At 39.0% G+C, this 19,097-nt stretch overlaps 1 protein-coding gene and 1 long non-coding RNA gene across 11 annotated transcripts in view; one reads left to right on the forward strand and one right to left on the reverse strand.

Annotated features, from left to right (window-relative positions):
- Positions 1 to 5,261, reverse strand: part of LOC117872732 — a 55,322-nt gene extending 50,061 nt beyond the window's left edge. The window contains exons 1-2 of one of the 2 annotated variants that reach the window (XR_004644571.1): positions 5,060 to 5,261; positions 2,137 to 2,194 (exon numbers count right to left, since the gene is read on the reverse strand). This is a non-coding gene — a long non-coding RNA (uncharacterized LOC117872732). Of the gene's footprint in view, positions 1 to 2,127; positions 2,195 to 5,059 lie in introns of both variants that reach the window. The other variant, XR_004644570.1, reaches the window with a different exon arrangement.
- Positions 3,085 to 16,300, forward strand: IRX4 (iroquois homeobox 4). Of its 9 annotated transcripts, XM_034761472.1 has the most exons (8): positions 3,088 to 3,291; positions 4,621 to 4,783; positions 5,334 to 5,441; positions 10,674 to 10,832; positions 11,571 to 11,822; positions 12,878 to 12,984; positions 14,458 to 14,771; positions 15,061 to 16,300. In XM_034761472.1, the coding sequence occupies exons 4-8, from the start codon at positions 10,788 to 10,790 to the stop codon at positions 15,801 to 15,803; spliced, it is 1,461 nt and encodes a 486-aa protein (XP_034617363.1). In that variant the 5' UTR covers positions 3,088 to 3,291; positions 4,621 to 4,783; positions 5,334 to 5,441; positions 10,674 to 10,787; the 3' UTR covers positions 15,804 to 16,300. The 9 variants fall into 9 exon arrangements, with proteins under 9 accessions (XP_034617360.1, XP_034617363.1, XP_034617364.1 ...); XM_034761473.1 differs by lacking the exon at positions 4,621 to 4,783; XM_034761471.1 differs by lacking the exon at positions 3,088 to 3,291 and having other exon boundaries at positions 3,982 to 4,783.
- Positions 16,301 to 19,097: the final 2,797 nt, after the last annotated feature.

Genomic DNA, 19,097 nt, shown 5'->3' on the forward strand with positions numbered 1-19,097 from the left:
ATTAAAATAGCTAATTAGAATAATTTAGCAGAAATTGTTTATCCTATTGAAAGCTAGTCTAACTGAATATATATAAATGTTGCTTTAATTGTATCACTGTTTTACAATTGATTCTGTCCCGAAAACCTTCGTGTGAAAAGTCTTTACTTGTGTGAGTAGCACTATAGTCAATGGCACTACTCCCACAAGAAAGGATTTGTAGGATCAGGCTTCTAGTCCTCTTTTCTTCTAGTTTTATTGCATCTTCACGTGGATCAAGGACCTTATTCCTGTACTCCTTACTTAGGGCTCCACTTCAGTAGGACTACTCACATGAGTAAGGTATGTAGGACATGACTGTCTCTCCTTATTGAGGCAAAACTCTCATCACAGTCAATGATCCTGGTTCTGTGAAGCTCTAAGTATCCTGGGCATGCGACTGAGCACTCTCACTGCCCAATTACATCAGTAAGTGATGAGATGATTGGTTTTTTAAACATATAGACTGATGTTATTTCCCTATCTGATAATAATTCCCTCCACCCACTCATACATCAAATTTAGTATGAAAGCCTTTAAACTGTCTAATTCCAATAAATATTATCTACATTGAGATATAAAGATCTTCTAAACACTATGGATACACAAATAAAGCAGTCTAGCATAGACTTTAGAAAGAACTATTGCCTGCATGAAGCAAATTATTTTTAAACATATATCTTTGTGAAATATAAAAGCTTAAAAATGACCTACCAGTAATTAAAAATCCTTGTTTTACATTTTAACTATACACTTCTGTACACAACCGTGGTTTTATGGATTTTGGCTAATGCAGGTCAGTACTAGATAAACATTGCATATTTAAATATACACATTGGAGTCATTGTTCAAATTAATAGCCTTTCCTTTTTTCACAGAAACCCCTAAAGGTTTTCTAATGTATTTCAGTCTTTTGAACATCACATTATGAGCTTCATGTGAGGAAAGAAAAAGAAATGTCCCTTTTGCACATTAAGATCAACTTTGCTATTTTGAGATGAGCGCAAAACTGTGTTTCAAAACCACAGGGGAATGAAAAAAGGTTATAGTGAAAATCTGATTGCTTATTTCACCATCTTAATATATCCCAGATGATCTGGTTTTACTGTGTAAATATCCCAGCTATTTAAACAATTTCATTTGTTTCCTGATTAGGTAAAGGTTAAACTCAGTGTTTCTGGGGGGTTCCTCATATTGTGCATGAGTTATGAGCCTGGTGTATGTTTTTAGCCCTTGTCTATATGTGATTCAATATTCTGTAAAGTAAAGGCAGAAAAATGTGAGACTAATCTTTATCTTATCAGCTCTCACAAGAGGAATGCCTTAAAGGAACATGCAGGGTGCTGCTTCTAGAACTGGCTTTCGCAAGTCAGTAGGTGTCCCTCACTCTGTGTCTGGTGCTGTTGGAGATGCTGATTTTCTACTGACACGTAAAACTAAAGTTTTAACCACATTTTTTAATAATTAAATAATCCTTTTTCACAAAAGAGGACTATTAGTATCAGGCCATGTCTAGCCTGGGATTGTAGCCATTGATGGAGCTTTACCAATGCAGCTGCTCTAGTACAAACCACTAGAATGCATTCCTTGTACCAGTATAAACCATTTTGCACCTGTGCAGCAAGGTGGTAACCCCAGTTTGGAAGGAAGGTAAAAAAGTCACAAAATACTCCCTGTGCATCACATCTATGCTAGAGATTTGCACTGATGCAACTACATTCATAGATACACTGGTGGCAAATATCCCCAGAGTAGACAAATCCTCTATGTCCTCAACAAATTCCCATTCAGGTCATTATACCCTGTTTGCATAAATTCTCACTGCAGTTTCAGTTTCACACAGTATTCTGTTTTACCTCCTGTCCTAATGAGTTGTACAATGGTGTTGCAAATTGTTAAAAAGTGACGATGTCCCCCACAGAAATGGGTGTATTTCAGTCATGTGTGAATATGTAATTATATGAAAATTATCAGCCCTCACCCACTTCTACCATCACTGAGATAATGAAAAATCTATTATTTTGATCCCCCTGAAGTAAAGTTGCTATACTAATCTAAGATAGTGTTAATAATCATTAATAAGTTTAAATTATCCCTTTTTGAAATTACCAGCTTCACCTGGTTGTTGTAGCAACTGTCAAGTAGAGAGGAAGACAAAGCAGCAGGTACCCGAGCCCTAGAAGAACAGAAGTATTTTGTCAAATTCTATTCCAGCTGCTTTGCCAGAACAAAAATGAAATAACATTTGGAGAATGATAGTTTGGGAAATAAGTAATGGGATGTGGGTGCTGAAAGGGGACAATATCTCTCCTTCTTGGTTGATCCTGACAGGTACAATCCTCGTAGGCATATAGAGAACTACAGAAGGACCCAGTTCTGCAGTCCTTGTGGAAGCAAAACTCCCACTCAAGCCAAAGTGACTTTTGCTATTCAAGATTCAGCTCCAAATCATCACATTTAGAATTGGGAAGGAATTTTCCACTACCTCATATTAGTAGTGATCTTGATGGGGTTTTACCTTTCTCCAGAGCATTGTGCCTGGATAATCTTTTATGGTCAAAGGGATGTATCCCACAAAATCATCTGTATATAGTTGCGGATGGAAAATAGTCTTTTCCCCTTGCCTTTTATGTGTATGAATCCAGACAACAATATGAAGTCCATCTCAGTCCAGTCCAAAAGGATGAGGATCTGCCTGGACTTAGGGGAGAGTGGGGGAGTGCCATATTATTTTGAAGAACATTTTCTCATTTAGGGATTACATAACTGAATATTCCACCAAATCATCTTTATAAAATATTGAAACAGATTGCTTTTCTTTGAGAGCTATTTGGAGAGGTAGCCTCTACGGATTAAAAGATAAATTTTTAGAAGGCAGAAGAGTGAAATGGGAAAGTAGAGAATGAAATGGAGAAGCTCCTTAGCACAAATTTAGGTTCCGAGCAATGGCTTTGTCAAATAGAATAAAACCTTCCTTCCACACATCCACCTCTCCTCCATTGTCAAATTAAAAGGAGGCACCCCTTCTACTACAGGGAAATTATCAAAGGCGGCAGCCAAAGGAAGGGCTTGTGCTCCACTAGCATAAGCAGATATGTCATCTCATGGAACTAGAAAGGAGCCAAACAATTCATTTGAACATGAGAAAGGTATTGCTCACGTTCCACTCAATGGGAACGTGAATGGGAAAGTGCCTCCCACCTTTGGATGTAGATGTTTTATGTGTTAAATTAAAACACAAGGACTTGGCTAGAATTCTTCAGGTCAATGAAGGTAGGAATGCTAGCAATACCCCTGGTAATGCTGTAACGTTTTCTGAAATCAGATATTTACATTATGTTCTCTGAAATTAAGCTAACAGTGGGAGGGCAAATCAGGAACTATGTTGCTGTGGTTTTGTTACTTTGTTTTAAAATGCAAAAGATCACTACGCGATTGGCAGTGTTTACAGCTGTCCATTATGTACAGATGAGGAAAATGTGTTTTTTTTCTTTAATTCCTTTATTTTCGTGTTTTATTTGCCTTTGAAGCTGCTTTCGCAACGATAATCCGAAAAGACCCTTTCTATTATAACCTTCATCAAACTTAAAATGCCACTTCACCACAATGTGCAATATGTGTTGAACTTTGTAAGTATAGGTACATGTAAATGACACTATCATGAAATAGTTCTGGCAAAAACAAGTTGATATGCAGAGTTGCATATTAACATTAGTGTTCACATTTTGTAATTACTATATGAAGATATTAGATTAAAAATGGGTTTTCTCTCCCCTTTTTCAGACTCTCATCCCCACCCCCCTCCCATTCTCAGATAATTTGGTATGATACACGCGGGTATTATTTCTTAAGGCTAAAGCACTTTTCTCCACTTCTGTCCTCTTGAGACATCTGCTATAGCTTATATATTTAAACACAAATTATATTGATCCCCCCAGACAAACACCTTTCTGACAGTCTTGAGTTGTTCTTACACTGTTGAACGACCAAGGGAAGAAGGTGCGGTCCTGAGGTAAAACTTAGGATACAGCATGCCACAGCAGAGTTGCAATATATATCAGCTAAGTTTCCTTGGGATTGCCCTGCAGCAATAGGCAGGAACCTGAAAGATTTCTGGTGCGGCATAGTTGATCACTCCAGCCTGTGGTAAAAAGTCATTAGCCTACATGTTACTTTAACATCATGATACCGGTGACAACTGGCAGTACCCCGGCCCTATTTGTGTGTAGCAAGTTCACAGTCGAGTAACCTCGACTTTTAATGGGTCACCCCAATGGATTTCTCCTTAGAATCCCAGTATGCTGTTGCCCATCGCTGGCGACTTTAGGACAAACAAGAATAGGAAAACACTAGATGAGCACATAGCATTCCCTTCTAAATCTGCTGGTGCTGGAACTTCCGTAGCTTTGGTCCCACTGCTACGATTCTGCTCCCCTTGAAATCAATGGGAGTTTTGCCATTGGTTTCAAAGGGGAGAGGATCGGGCTCCTAATAAAAGACTGCCAAGGATCTTCAACTGATGAGAGGCATTGCAGGATACTACCGAACTGAAACGTTCTGAATGTGACCATTGTCTTTCTTTTATGGATCCAAACTGGACAGAGGAGGTGAACTGAAGGAAGGTGGTTTTCACCGTCCACGTGTAGCTGGGGAATTGCTGCTGCAGTTCATAGTACCTGAGATCCACAATACTGACCAAGCAATTATGGAAAAAATTAAGGCCAGTAGCTGAAGAGGTCCAGGCACACATTCCCTACTTGCACAGGTAACGATTGCCTTTAAGACCTCTCATCAAAAGAGAGGGAGACAAAAAAAGAGAGATGTCTGTAGGTTTAGCGTCTTGCAATCTTTACTTGTACAGATAAACTATAGTTTGGATGTGTGCGCAGTTAATCAAATCTCTGGTAGATGGTTGCCTTACAGCGTGTACAACCTGCAGATCATTAGGTTAAATGGAGGACATTCGTGTCCTTTCAGAATCAATGCAATTATTGTTTGGATCAAGGACAACATTTGGAGTGGCAGCACTAATTTTACTAACCTGCTATTAATTATGGTGTCCCCCTCGCCATAAGCAGCTTTTATAACCCGAGGAATCAAGGAATGCTTGTATCCGTTTTCAAAGGAAAAGTTGAAACTTGAGTGTCTGGTCGTGTTGGAAAGTGTTAATCAGTAGGAAAGAGTGTGATCAGTGAAGCTATTCACTTGAACGTCACTCTAGTACAGTGGGTTAGTGAAGTGATTGTGGCGCCTAGGGACTGAAAGCACTATTCCACTCCAGTCAGGTATTATACACTGAGAAATGTCTACATTAGTTCTCTATAGCTCTCTGCAAAGTGAGTCACTGCAGACAAGAGACGAGATCCCCTGCCATGGAAAACCTCTCGCTAGAAGATTTTAGTCGAAGCCTGGCGTGATCTCAGGTAAAGAAACCTTCTGCTTGTTTTGATGATAGGGCTTTTTTTTTCTTCTTCTTTTTCCCCTCAGAGCCTGCTTCACCAGCAAGCCAGCTGAAAACTAACTGCTAGGGAGAAGAGAAACTACCTGTGATAAATCATTTGGCTTTGTGCAGTCTTTACCTAGGACAGAGTACAAATATAATCTAACCTGCATGTTATTTCTTGGGAAAGGGGTATGGATATTAGCGTATATTAAGGTAGGGTACTGAGTTAAAATTTCTGGATTTTGTATCAAACTTTGAAAGCAATCGAATTTGATCTTGCAGTAAGAAAGTTTGATCTGCACATAGAAGTATTGCAAAGCTGTTCATTGCCAACGGCTCGAAGAGGGAAAGGAGGAAGCGTTTGAATGCCTAGGAACCTGCGGCACTTTGGAAATTGAAAAGAAAAATCTTGTGTGATCTTCGCTTTGCTAATGAAATAGTGGCTGTAGTCTGCGCAATCTACAGAGCATAGAAATGTTATTGTACAATGGGGTCCACCTAACCGTTCAGCGAGTGCCTATGTTCTGTTTCAGCTGCTCCTGGATGCTGAAAACTTGCGTGTGTGTATCTTGGCTCGAGTTCTTAAGTGTTAAAAGTTAATAAATACAAAGACTAGTGTGAGAATGTGATCCTTCTTGCATTAATCTAGACTGTCAAGAGGATTTAAGTAAAAACTATAAATAAAAGTGTTCCAAGTGGATACGTTTAAGCAACTGATTTTACATGTAGTTGTAACCTGGGTAAATTAATATCAGAGATGCCCTTTTAGGCAATCATTGTGTAGGTCATCATCATAACTCTAGATCATAGTGAGGCTTATAGATATGCATGTACAAGAGATATGAAAAACTCACTGTCCCTTGATTTAGACTGCAGTATTTTGTAATTATACTTCAGATACACTTTTTTCAAAATTTATGTATTTAATGTCAATATTGACTTTATGGGAGCTATTTCACTTGAAAATGTTGCAAGCTGCCCTCAGTTCCATGTCAGATCCCAAATGGGCAACACGTTAAGCTTCACAACCTTTGTCAGACAGTGAGTCAAGGCTGTTTAAACCATTAACTTGAAAACAAAGCAAACGCGACCGAAAGATCGTACTAACGTCTATTTAGCCCATAAGTATATACCGTCGCCAAGAAATATTTCATGGCAAGGCGATGACACCTCCAAAGCAGAAGAAAATGGGCATATATCCAGTGAAGCTGTAGCTGTATAACCGCAGCTAGATCGCGTCCCTGAAGACGTCCATCAAAGCCTTAGCCTTAGAAGGGCTTCCCTGTTTTACCTGCTGTGGCCTGTTCAGATATCACGATGTTTCCTTCTTGTTTCATGTTTTCATAATAAAACTTGTCTGAACATTGGCTCCAGTTTCTTTGAGAAGAAGAAAAATCAACCAGTTTGTAGTAACCCTTTAAGACATACTTCATTAAGCGTTGGCTCTCAAAGATATGTTTGTGTTTGCAGGTTTTATATTGGGAAACTCTGCAGCACTTCATGTTGATTTAGACGGTTTTACTTTCTTTAACTTAGAAAATAGCTCCCGTTGGTTATTTTGCTCAAGTGCTGTTAACTCTTTTGTACAAGAAAGGGGCTTGGCAAGAATATTTTTTTGATTACATACCAAATGCTTGCATTTTCCAAATGCTTGAGGATATAGCCCACAGCATTAATCGTCTTTACTTGGATTTGAACAATGTTATGTTGTTCATGTGCAGGGGCCACAAAGCTTTTAAATCATTGCGGGACTTATTGCATGTTTGTGCTCTGGCACTAGAAATTCGTGATGAAATATAACTTCGTTGAGTTTCTCATCAACAAAGAACCATTATTTGTAGACTGTAAGTGACAAAAGAGCAACACTTTGTGTCAAAGTAATGTCCGTTTTATGATGTAAATTATTAAAAAAAATTAAAGACAGTTTTCTTGGGAGTACCGATTGGTTCTGGTATAATGCGCAGTTAGGGTAAAGTAATATAACAGGCAGACTAGAAAAAAATGACAAATTATTACAGTGATTAATAAGGGAACCTTCAATGCAGAAAACCGGATATCAGTGGATTTGCCTGACACAGGGTAGTGAAAGACACTGTAGACATATAAATAGACAAGGAATATAAATATTGAATCTGGTCTTGTATTGTAAAGATTAATCGACTCATCTAAATATCAATCCTGCTGTGTTATGGGTGTCACTGCTGGGTTGACGTCTGCAGTAGTATCAAAAGAAAAAGACAAGACAAGCAGTTTGAAAAACTGTACGATTGTGCTACAGCTTCTCAAAACAGTTCTCCAGCTCTATCAGCTAATTACAGTGCTTTGCACTGAGCCACTCTTGAGATAAGTGCAGCTGTTTTCCTACCCAGCACCAGTGCATAATGTTCCAGTGTTTATGTAAGCAAAAGCAGTGCACATCTCTTAAGGAAGATCATTTTTATACATTTGTGGATTTTCTCGATTATTTTTTCACAAAATCCTCCAGAAGGTTATACATTATGATATCTGCTTAATAAATAACTAAAAGTAGCATTGTGTTCTGGAAACGCTGAGTAACTGGAAAAAATAAGTGAGAGTTTCATTGTAGCATAAGCCCCAATGGCTAGTTTATTATTATTCACAGAAAGAAGGTGATATTAGCATTGCAGGTGAAAAAGGAATAAACACACTCTCCCAAGAAATCAATACGGAATTCAAAAACAATTATTAATGTCATTTGACTCCTGTTCTTTACGCATTTCTCCCGGCTACAGACACTAAACTGTCTGAATAATTTGCATGTACTGTATCTATTTGTTATTTGGGAACTATTTAAGATGCCGTAGGACACCGCTTGTTATAGTCTAACCCAATCCTAGAACTAGTATTTTCATCTGTAAATTAAAGCAATTACGCAGCAGATATTGTATTATGTGTACTGTGGTCTCCAGATAGTCATCAATCACCCTCAATCGAGCTGTCAGAGTGGGCAGATTCGTTTCTGGGAGGCAGTCTTCCAGCTGGGGAGAAGAAGAGAACATCATCATTAATTAGAGTGTGACCCTGGGGCTATTCACATGTCTGAACCCAGGAATCTCTCCGAGCAAGTCTGCACACCATGGAGCAGCACGCCACTGCACCATCAGCCACGGCTCAAGCGCAACGAGCTGTTCTCTAGTTCCTCCAAAAGGCTCACGGATGCCTGGCTAACTTGCTGCCACATTACACTGGCAATTTGTTGTAGTTTTAGCAGTTTACTCCCTATAAATTATTGACAATTACTACCGCCACAGCAGAGGTCACTTTCCTACAGAAGATAGCCTATGGTGACGACAGCCCAATGCCACATTAGCTGCTCTGCGATGCCGTTATACACCCACAAAAAGGACGGAACTGGGAGCCTGGGTAAATCGAGGAGTTTGTACAGATCATGGGAATTCGGTATTCTGAAAGGAGATTACTTCCCCCTGTTTATTTACCATGACAGAAGTATGTCAAAAGTAAACAAGTCTCTTCTGCATGGGCTTTCAACAATAAAGTTTCACAAACAGGATTATTAGAACTGTAGGGCAATGTCAGAAACTGCAGCGCTGCACAGAGCGGGTAAAATGGTTCTGCCTTTTGCCTTTCGGTTCAGACCAGCTCCTGCAGTCCTGGTACCCGGAGCCCGGTGCTGAAGGTACCCCAGTTCCTACCTAAATCAGCGTGAGTTGGGGATGGTCAGCCGCAAGTGGAATTGGGCCTTTCATCCCCACTCAAGCAACACGCCAACTAAATCAAATGGGAGTATAATCTCAGGAGCGAAACTGAGGAATTTGGCTCCACAGACCGATTTAAAACACTTCTCATGTATAAACGGACTCTTTCTGCTCCAGATCCGTAGTGGGGGAGCTATTGAGATTAACGAAATACAGTCTAAAAGCGCTTGAAAATAATGAAGGGACTGATCCTGATATCATTGAAATCAATGGAAGTTTTACCATTGGCTTCAGTGGGGATAGGATTAGGCCCTTGATTTGTAAAATTGTTTGATCTGCCATGCTCACACAAACAATAATGTTTAAATTATATCATCTAGGTCACCCGCCTCTGAAGGGGGGATGCTACGCTTCAAACAGAGTCTAAAACACCGAAGAAAGCTATTTTAATAACTAATCTCAAAAGGCAGAGTTGAGGTGATATCAAGAGTTCTATGAGTGTGAGTTTTCCCAGAATATCGGGTAAAAAGCTGCTGACTATACATTTTAAATAATTTTTGTAACCCATAAAGACAAAGTGTTCTTTGATAAATTCGCCAGCCAACAACATAAACTATAATTCTCCGAGTCCGATCCTGCATTCTCTCAGCACCTTACTGTCCCATTCACTTCAATGCATGAGTAAAGCAGGATTGGACCCTAAAGAAGGTAAAAGTTGACTTTTCTAACACAATTACAAATATTGATACTGTGATCAAATTCTTTTCAAGGTGAACACCCATGTCTTCAGTCATTGCCTGGAACGTATATTTATAGTGTTTTTAAAATTAATCGCGCATCTGGACTAAAAGATGCAAAAAAACCCAAAACTGCGTGCCATGTGGTTTATTGTCAGTGTTACTGCTAATTTTAACTGTTGATTAAATCTTAAATGAAGACTCACTCGTGTGTCTCTTCATATGTCTCGTTTGTAATTGAGACTAATTATTGTGGTGGGGTGGGAAGAAGCAGCTGCTCATTAATTAATTTCTAATTAAAAGGGTTTGCCATCCTTCAGTGACTAAGGGGGAAAATCTTAGTTGGTGTAATATTGATTCTTGAGATCAAAACCATTCATAGTCGTCCTACATAATCATATTAAAGTACTATAAACTCAAGTATCTGATGTTTGAGTGCTCTCCAAACTCTGCTTTGTATATTCTTAACACAAACTCAAACCTACCAAAATGAATGTTAAACTTGCAAACGGGTCAAATTGAGTAAGCTTAATGTAACGTCAGAGTCTCTGCTGTTTATAAAACGTGTATCTGAGTTGACCTGTTTTGAACTACTTTTCTTTTATGTTCTTTTTTTCGTGTGTGCAAAATATTTATTTCTGTCGCCACGTTTGTCAATCTCTGAGTCCACATGTAGAAATTACTTCTAGTTTGTAGCGGTGGAAAAAATGCTACATTCATTATACATCTTTTTAGTTAAAAAAAAGTTTAAGATTCATGCAGGTAAATTAAATATGGTATTCTGCTTCGTCCTATAAGCATCTAGGAACCTGTGGTTACCAATCAATTGGTACAATAGAGCAGAGCAAGGCTGCAATAGCGTGCAGATCAGACGTCTCTCCTTGTTTCTAGATAACTGGGAGCCTCTGTACCATGTCATATCCTCAGTTTGGATACCCTTACTCTTCTGCACCCCAGGTAAGACTCTATTGTCCGCAAACGTTAATTGATTGAATTTCAGTCATTATTGATTTCTACCGTTCAGTGCTAAAAGCTGCAGTGTTCCTTTATAGTACGTGAAAGCGTGAAATTGGTTACGCACTCAGTCTGTTTATAAGATATTTAAGTTTGTGTTCATATTTGTAAAATGAAAGGAGCATACAGTATTTAGGGTGTTCTGGGTGGGGACGGGGGAGGCGAGACGAAAGAAAAAGGGGGATGGAAACCCTCCAAGAATAATATTTTATCTTCCGGATTAGGTTTACTATTTACACACTTAAAAGGGAAGTTACTGAACTATCTATTGTAGAAACATAATGGGCTATTTGAAACCCGCAGGTTAATAATAGATGTATGTAGGGCTGTTACAAATCTGCAGTCAAAATAAATATGCATGAGTGATTTAGAAAAAAAAAAGGTTTAAAAACGCAGATGGGGAGCATTGTGCTGCAAGTGAAGACAAATGATGTCAACACTTTGTACAACCCATTATAAAAGTTACTTTTAAAAGCATTTAATATAAGCAGCTTGAAAACCTGACGTAGCCGCCCCCTTGTAGAGATTTTCATTAAACACTTAAGAGTTTTGTCTTCCTTTTTTAACTGGTAAAATATCTAATCTGTACATTTCCCGAAACCTTCATTTCCTCTGCCTTTAAAGGAAACAAATGTCAAAACTTAGCTGCAGGTTTTAAAAAGTTTTCCTCCTTTCCCTTAGTTCCTGATGACCACCAATTCCCTGACAACTTGCTGTGAGTCTAGTGGCAGGACTCTGACAGATTCAGGCGCTTCAGCCTCGGCTCAGACCCCAGTCTATTGTCCTGTATACGAAAGCAGGCTGTTAGCCACAGCCAGACATGAGCTCAATTCTGCAGCTGCCTTAGGAGTCTATGGAAATCCTTACACAAGTACCCAGGGCTATGGAAACTACGTTACCTATGGTACTGAAGCCTCTGCCTTCTATTCTTTGGTAAGCAATCCTAGAATCTTCTTGTCACTCATTAGTAAAACAAATCCCAGCTCAAAAGATAAACGAAAACATATCTTCTCGCTGTTTGGCTTGCGTGTTAGAGACCTCCCTAGAGGAAATCTGTGTTCTCCCCTCTCTTCTGAATTGGAACAGTTCACTAAGACTAAAATTCACGTGTTGTTATGTTTAGATTGCTATACTAAGTCAGTCATGTTTTCAGGACAGAGACCACTTTAAGTAGTTCTACTAAATACCTAAATACATGTAGTTCTTTACGTAAGCCTATTTTCTGACTATCGACGCATAGCTCTGCCTTTTTAGCTCTCTCTCTAATTATAAGTATGCTTAACAGTTCTATGATACTACAGTTAAAAGACAGTTCTGTGAAACTGATGAACGACACTGGAATGAACGATATAGCTATGTTGGTAGTTCAAAGTTGCATATACAGAGGTGCAGAACAATCGATATACCTTGGAATGAGCTTTTTCTTTGGCATCATTATAGCATGGGTTAATGTGTGTATTGATTTCACTGGCTGCTGAAATTCTAGACCTTTGCTACAGCCAAAACATATCTTACTGTAAGACCACAGCAGTAAAGTTGCCATTCATCTTTCATTTCCTTTGCACATTGTATTTCTGATTAATTAAAGGCGATAGTTGTAAATAGCTAAGATGTCATTAAAAGTTTAAACGTTTGTTGTCACTTTCTAGGTCATTGTTTTATAATGTTAATAAATTTAATGTGCTCTAGGTTCTGTAGAGAAGGGAACTATGAATTAAGCTTTTGCTAGTTATTTCGGTTAGGAGAATACTTTTTAATAAGAAGTGAAACAGGTTCCTTATTGTAGTCAAATACGAGGCAATTGTTTTGGAACCAAACACTGCTGTGGAAAACAATATATTCCATAGCAACATTGTAACATTTGTTTTACATTTTACCATAAATGTAACAAACCAATTCACTTCCCTTAACCACTTCTAAGGCGAAAGACGGGGCGGCTGGCTGGGGGTGGGAATTGGTGAAAGGACACACTCAATTTTGTGTTACAGAACAGTTTCGACGCGAAGGATGGGAGTGGATCTGCGCATGCGGGCATTACCCAGGCGGCTGCCTATTATCCCTACGATCACACACTCAGTCAGTATCAATATGACAGGTAAGAAACAAACAATTAAACAGACGTAACGACGAGTGATTTTTCCTAAGCAAGAGACATTTTAAACAGTGAAACACTGTGTCCGTTTAACAATGAATTATTAATCAAGGTAAGACAGGCAAATAAATAATTAGACAAAATGGAAGCCTACATTTCTCCTTTGACAAACCTTACATTTGTATATTACCTGGAGACTGAAGAGGGACCTATTGGGCAGGCTGCTCAAACAGTGTAGTAAAAATCAAAGCTTTATTCTGAATGTTAACACTAAATCTCTAAATTAAACATGGGGGGAGAGGTGGTGGAGAGGGGGACTGGCTAAATACCCACAAATTTGTGTTTGTCAGCACTGAGCAGTGTTGTGGGGCTACATCAGTAACCCTGTGCCTGACCCCTGACTTTAGCAAACTATTATCAAATACCCTGCGTCCCCCTTTTCGACATGTAATTCAATTAATTTCATTATTCTACTATAGTAAACTGAATGTTTTAACAAATGGGAGTAACTTTGAAAAACTCAATGAGGCCTAAATATCTTGGGAGTACTTGAAGCGATCATACCAATTTATCTTGGGTCTCTCATAATATTTTATAGAAACTTTTTCTAAGTATATGTTTAAACAAATTGTTCTCCCAACCCAGCATATGGTCCTTTACTTTTCAAGGAGCTATACTTTCCACTAGCCAATTTTTTATTAATTAGCTTTTCTTGTATTGTGTTAAATTGAACAGTCCTTTTATCTTCTGTATGTTTATTAGTTTTAAAACAGCACAAAACCACTTAAACCATCTCAACCTTTTAAGCCCACTGGGTGCCGATGACCTTTCCTGGATGATGTGCATTAAATATTCAGGTGCAGTCCAGTGTCTTCTGCGTCACGTTTTTACAATTTCAGGAACAAAAGGGTAGGAGAGATTACTAATAAAAGGAATAAGGAGGAAATATATTTCTGTTAACAGTTACACCCTGAGGTTACTTAAATGTATTTTATCTGAGCAGGATTTATCAAACAGCTGAAAAGCAGAACTTTTGTGTGCGGGTCTGTGCGTTTCTAAGATGTTTCTGTCACACAAGTTGTTAAAATGGACTTTGCAATTTACTTGGATAAAAATAGACATTTTCTTTTCTATTTATTCTTCAAAGGTTATTGTACAATTGAATTAAAACATTTCTTATGCCCAGTATTTCTCATTTTAAAATGATATGTTATCATTGCTTCTTTCTTACCACTGAATTGTTGCGGTAAATGATTACTAAAAGCCTTTTACGGCCCCCTCAGGTTTTGGTACAGTATTCCTCCGACACTGATTACTGCTAGAAGAAGGTACAGTTAACCTCTCCTAGCACCTGGTCCAAACTCCATGTATCTTTCCTTTGGCTTCAGTGGGCTTTGGATCAGGTGCCCAAAGGCCACCTCGCTGTATCTTTGACATGATCTACATATGGTGTCATATATGTCTTGTGAACTACAGATATGGCACCATGGACGGAGGCACCCGAAGAAAAAACGCTACTCGTGAAACCACCAGTACACTGAAGGCATGGCTGCAGGAGCACAGGAAGAACCCCTACCCCACCAAGGGCGAGAAGATCATGCTGGCCATCATCACCAAGATGACCCTCACCCAGGTCTCCACCTGGTTTGCCAATGCCCGGAGGAGGCTCAAGAAGGAGAACAAGATGACCTGGCCTCCAAGGAACAAATGTTCCGATGAGAAGAGATCCTACGAAGAGGAAGGGGAGGAAGAGTCACTGGAAGACAATATGAAGAACGAAAAAAACGATGGTATCTTATTAAATATACATTTACAATTAACAAGCAAAATTCTAGAGTAGCCAGATCAGTTTTCAGTTTCCCTTTTGACTATTTTTATCATGAGTGTTGTTGCATGAGTGGGTAGGATATACTTATGAATTGCACATAGCCTAGAAACATACATACAGAATTGCAGTTGTATTCTTTATTAGAAACGCCCTTTTAAACAGTACTCTGCATCTTTAGAGATGGTATTATTTTAAAGAAACACTGTGGTGCTATTTATTCCGTATGCTTTACTGTTTTCCCATTCCTGCAGAGGCCACCAGCAAAGAAGAAAAAGAGCTGGAACTGAGTGATTTGGATGACTTTGACCCCATTGAGTCGGAGAGTTCAGAATGCGAATTGAAACAGCCCTTCCAGCACCTGGAGAACAGCCAGATAAGGGCAGCCGACACATGTGCTACCGATCATTGCAAGGAGCCTTCTCTAAAGACGCCCATCCCAGCGGCCACCATTGAAGAAGACCTGGAGAGGGCTAAAAACTGTCTCAAGAATGTGGTGGACGAATGTGAACAAGACTTAATCAATGTAAGGCAGAGAAGCTGTGAGTCCAAAATGTGTTTCCAGCAGGGGCAACAAATATTGGAGACAAAGCCTAGGATTTGGTCCCTGGCTCACACCGCCACTTCTCTAAACCAAACTGAGTATCCTTCCTGCATGCTGAAACGCCAAGGAGTCTCCGCCTCCGTTGCAGTTTCTGCTCCTGTTAGTGTCATTGACAGACATCAGGATTCCCCAGTCACCAATCTCAGGAACTGGGTGGATGGGGTGTTTCATGACCCCATATTCAGACACAGTACTTTGAACCAAGCTTTGAGCAACACAACAGTTTCCTGGGCTACCACCAAAGGAGCCATTCTGGAAACGGGATCTTTAGGACGCTCAATTGGAAACAGTACTAACGTGCTAAAAGGCCAACTGTCAAACTTATCCCACCAGGACTCAAATAAAGAATTTCTTGCATTTCCCAAATCAGGAAGCAAAATGTTTTGTTCTTAACAACACCCCAAGTGGCAAAGAACTTTCTAACACCTGAAGAGTGGGATACACTGAAAAGAGATTTGGAAGAATTTAAATTTAAATATAATTTTTTAAAAATAACAAAGATAAGGATTTAAAGTTCAGTTTGCTTAGTTAAACGGGCAGACTTTATTCATTGCTGTTTTGAATAATTTCTGTTGGCTGCGACTTTAAGGGATCAATGTCGTGAAAATAATTTAACTCCATGTCTAAAAGCACGTACTATAGTGTAGGCGTACTTAAAAGTTTACATCCAAAAGTTTACAAACGAGAAATTTAAATTCTGATATTTAATTTAAGGCATGCCAATATTAGTTATAAAGACTTCTCAGATTTTTTCCTTCTGATTTCATTGTTACCATATAATTCACAAACGGCACTTATACCAAGTTTACACTATTGCACAAATTTACCTTGACAAATATGTTAAAAAAAGTATGTTCACTCCAATAAATTGTCTGTTTCAGAAGTAAAAATTAGTGGTGGCGTTTTGCATTACAAAATAAATATGTTCCAGTTTTAGAATGTGTGTTCATAGATGTTCTAGTAATTTAAAGAAATGTCAAGATGATTGCATTAATACTAGAAAAAGTTCATGAAATGTCAATAAATCATTAGCATAACTGCAAACAAATTTATTTAAATCAGAAATATTGATACTTTTTCATTGGGCCTTATTTTTTTCTCTTTCTGTGTCTGTAAAGGAATCCAGAATGTTCTAAACTCGGAGATTCTTGAGCAAATAACGGTCTAAGATTTCTCCTTTGAACAGATAGTTATTGTTATGTTTGTAAGTACAACACTACATTTACCAGGTTGTATTCTGTTAAAGAACGCCTTGTTAATGAATACTGTGTGTTACACTGGAATATGGATGTCCAGTCTCAAGAGCCTTCTCCGCTAGAGAAACACAGGGCCATCCATCATTACATTTGTTGAGTTTGACAGTTGTCATCCAGGAAAGGAGGGGGGAAAGAAAAACAATAACAGGAGTTAAATGTTCATCCTTTAAAACAATATTAGATAGATAGATGTGAGAGGAGAGAGAAGTGTAGTTGTGCTCTAGATTTGCTGAAATGAAGGGGGAGAAAACAGAAGGAGGAGAGAAAAAAGTAGACTCCAGCTGCCCACTAATGTGAGGGTAGACAGTGTCCGCCGCATAAACCTGAGAACAGAGTAGGGGGAGGTGGGATCTTGGAGACTAGGCTGGGGAAAATCACCCCGGGACCCAGTGTTGGCCGCTGTGGCAGGGGAATCTCTTTTTATGAGTGCGAAGCAATTGATTCACATGGAAAATTTGATATTTTAAAGAACCGTTTTAGCTTCAAGCTCCTCTGATAGTATGAAGAATCGTTGATTCTCCATGAATATTTCAGCACTTCAGGACAGATGCTTTACCGTTTTGACATTAAATAGAGTGCAGCCAAGAGAAAGAGCTCGTTCTCCGTGTGCTTCAGGAGGTCTCGCTGCCAATTTACCAGTTAAATAGCAAGCGTTTTAAACATTTCCCTTTCAATCCCGGAGTTGAAACAAACTTTCTGTTCCGCAGGCCGGGGAAAATAAAGAAATGATAAACCAAACCTGACAGAAATAAGAAAAATAATCTTCTTAAAATACGAGTTTATAGTCCAGAGGAGCCCTATCAACCGGTGTGGGCAAGAGTTAAACGCTCATAATGGGACTGAAGTAGGAACATGGCAAAAACTCTGCATCCTTTCCCATACTTCCTCCCCCAAAAATTAAAACAAAGACCAGAAATGAAACAGAGCGCTACCCCCAGGAGTTTGTAAAGAAGTCTCGAGACAGCAACTAGTTAAAATATAAAACACACCAGCCCGCAAACTTTTGAGACCGGTTAGTGCAGCAATTGAATAAAGGAATCTGGGTGTGGGGAATAGATCAAACCCTTCCGCTCTCTGAAAGCAGCTGTAATTGGATTGTATCCAGTCATATTCCCTGTCATTGTATTGACTTTCGCTCTCTTGGATGATATTATCGAGATCACTGAACCTCGCTGCTGATCTGGCTGTCAAAAGGCTGAGACAGGAGCCCCCGGCCTGGAAAACGTGCATCAGCCAAGATAATTTGAAGTGAAATTTTCATTTTGACAGTAAACCCCTCAATTTCTAAAGGCTCTGCACCCAGAGATCTCGGTGGCAGGGGGAGGCTTTACAGAAAGCCACGTCTTAAACTGAAAAGGGCAAAAGAACTTGAATTAGTTGTAATAGATAAAAGGGCAAAAATAAAGAGTCAAGGGTACTTGACAGTAATAGCGAAAGTGGAGTCTCTGGGGAGAAGTGTTCTCAGCTAGAGGCTGGGCCGGCAGGAATTTTAATGCAGCAGGCCGGCCGGAGAGCTTTCCAGTGAAGCCCTTTAGACAAAGCAATTTTTTAAAAACCAAAATAAGGTAGAAGGGACGAGAGGGAAGGGGGCGCAAGTATTCCGCCATCAAAGCAGCGGTAGAAGCAAATGGGACAGGAATCCGCATAACCACCACATAAGAAAAAATACTGGCATCTGTGCTAGCTATGTTAAAGCAAAAATGTACGTGGGTGTCTATACACGTCTTGTATATGTAAGTACGTGTGTACATGCTAACGTTTCGCTGCAGATTTCAACTTCGGTGTTATTGAGGATGTTTGGGGGGAGGCCCGAAGATTTAATTATCCAATACATTGATAGCCAAGTGAGTATGATAGGAACACAAAGTCATATGTAGAGACAATGAAGTAAATATAATTCAGATAATGCATTTCTCTAAATCTGCTGTACCACATAAAATCAACACATATACGGAATGCTAAATTATTCAAAACACACTTTCTGTGTATAATTACAGGAATTTTACCCTCAGAGGAAACAACAATATGGCATTAAAATTGGTCTGATTTCTATAGAGTTCTTTTGCACTTTTGCACATATTTTGTGGCCAGGCATTTGAAAAATGGTAACAAATGCTCTTGGAGATAATAACTGACAATATTGACTTACATTCAAATCTGGGGAAAGAAATCCCCAAATAATATTTAAAATAAAGGCAATAAAATTATATTCAAGGCAAAACCGATCCAATATTATAAATTAGAAAAATACTTTACTTTACCCCTTAATGCTATGTTACTATCGTAAAACAAGTTCGAATAAGTTTGTACCCGCTATCTAACAGGACCTGATTGCGGTAGGCTACAGGTATATAGGATGCTCTTTGTATGAATCAGAATTTTGTTTTGGGGTGTTTTTTTATCCTTGTCTAAAGATTAGCGGTCAGGCATA

Source organism: Trachemys scripta, chromosome 2 (genome assembly GCF_013100865.1).
Source record: "Trachemys scripta elegans isolate TJP31775 chromosome 2, CAS_Tse_1.0, whole genome shotgun sequence".
Classification (NCBI taxonomy): Eukaryota; Metazoa; Chordata; order Testudines; family Emydidae; genus Trachemys; species Trachemys scripta.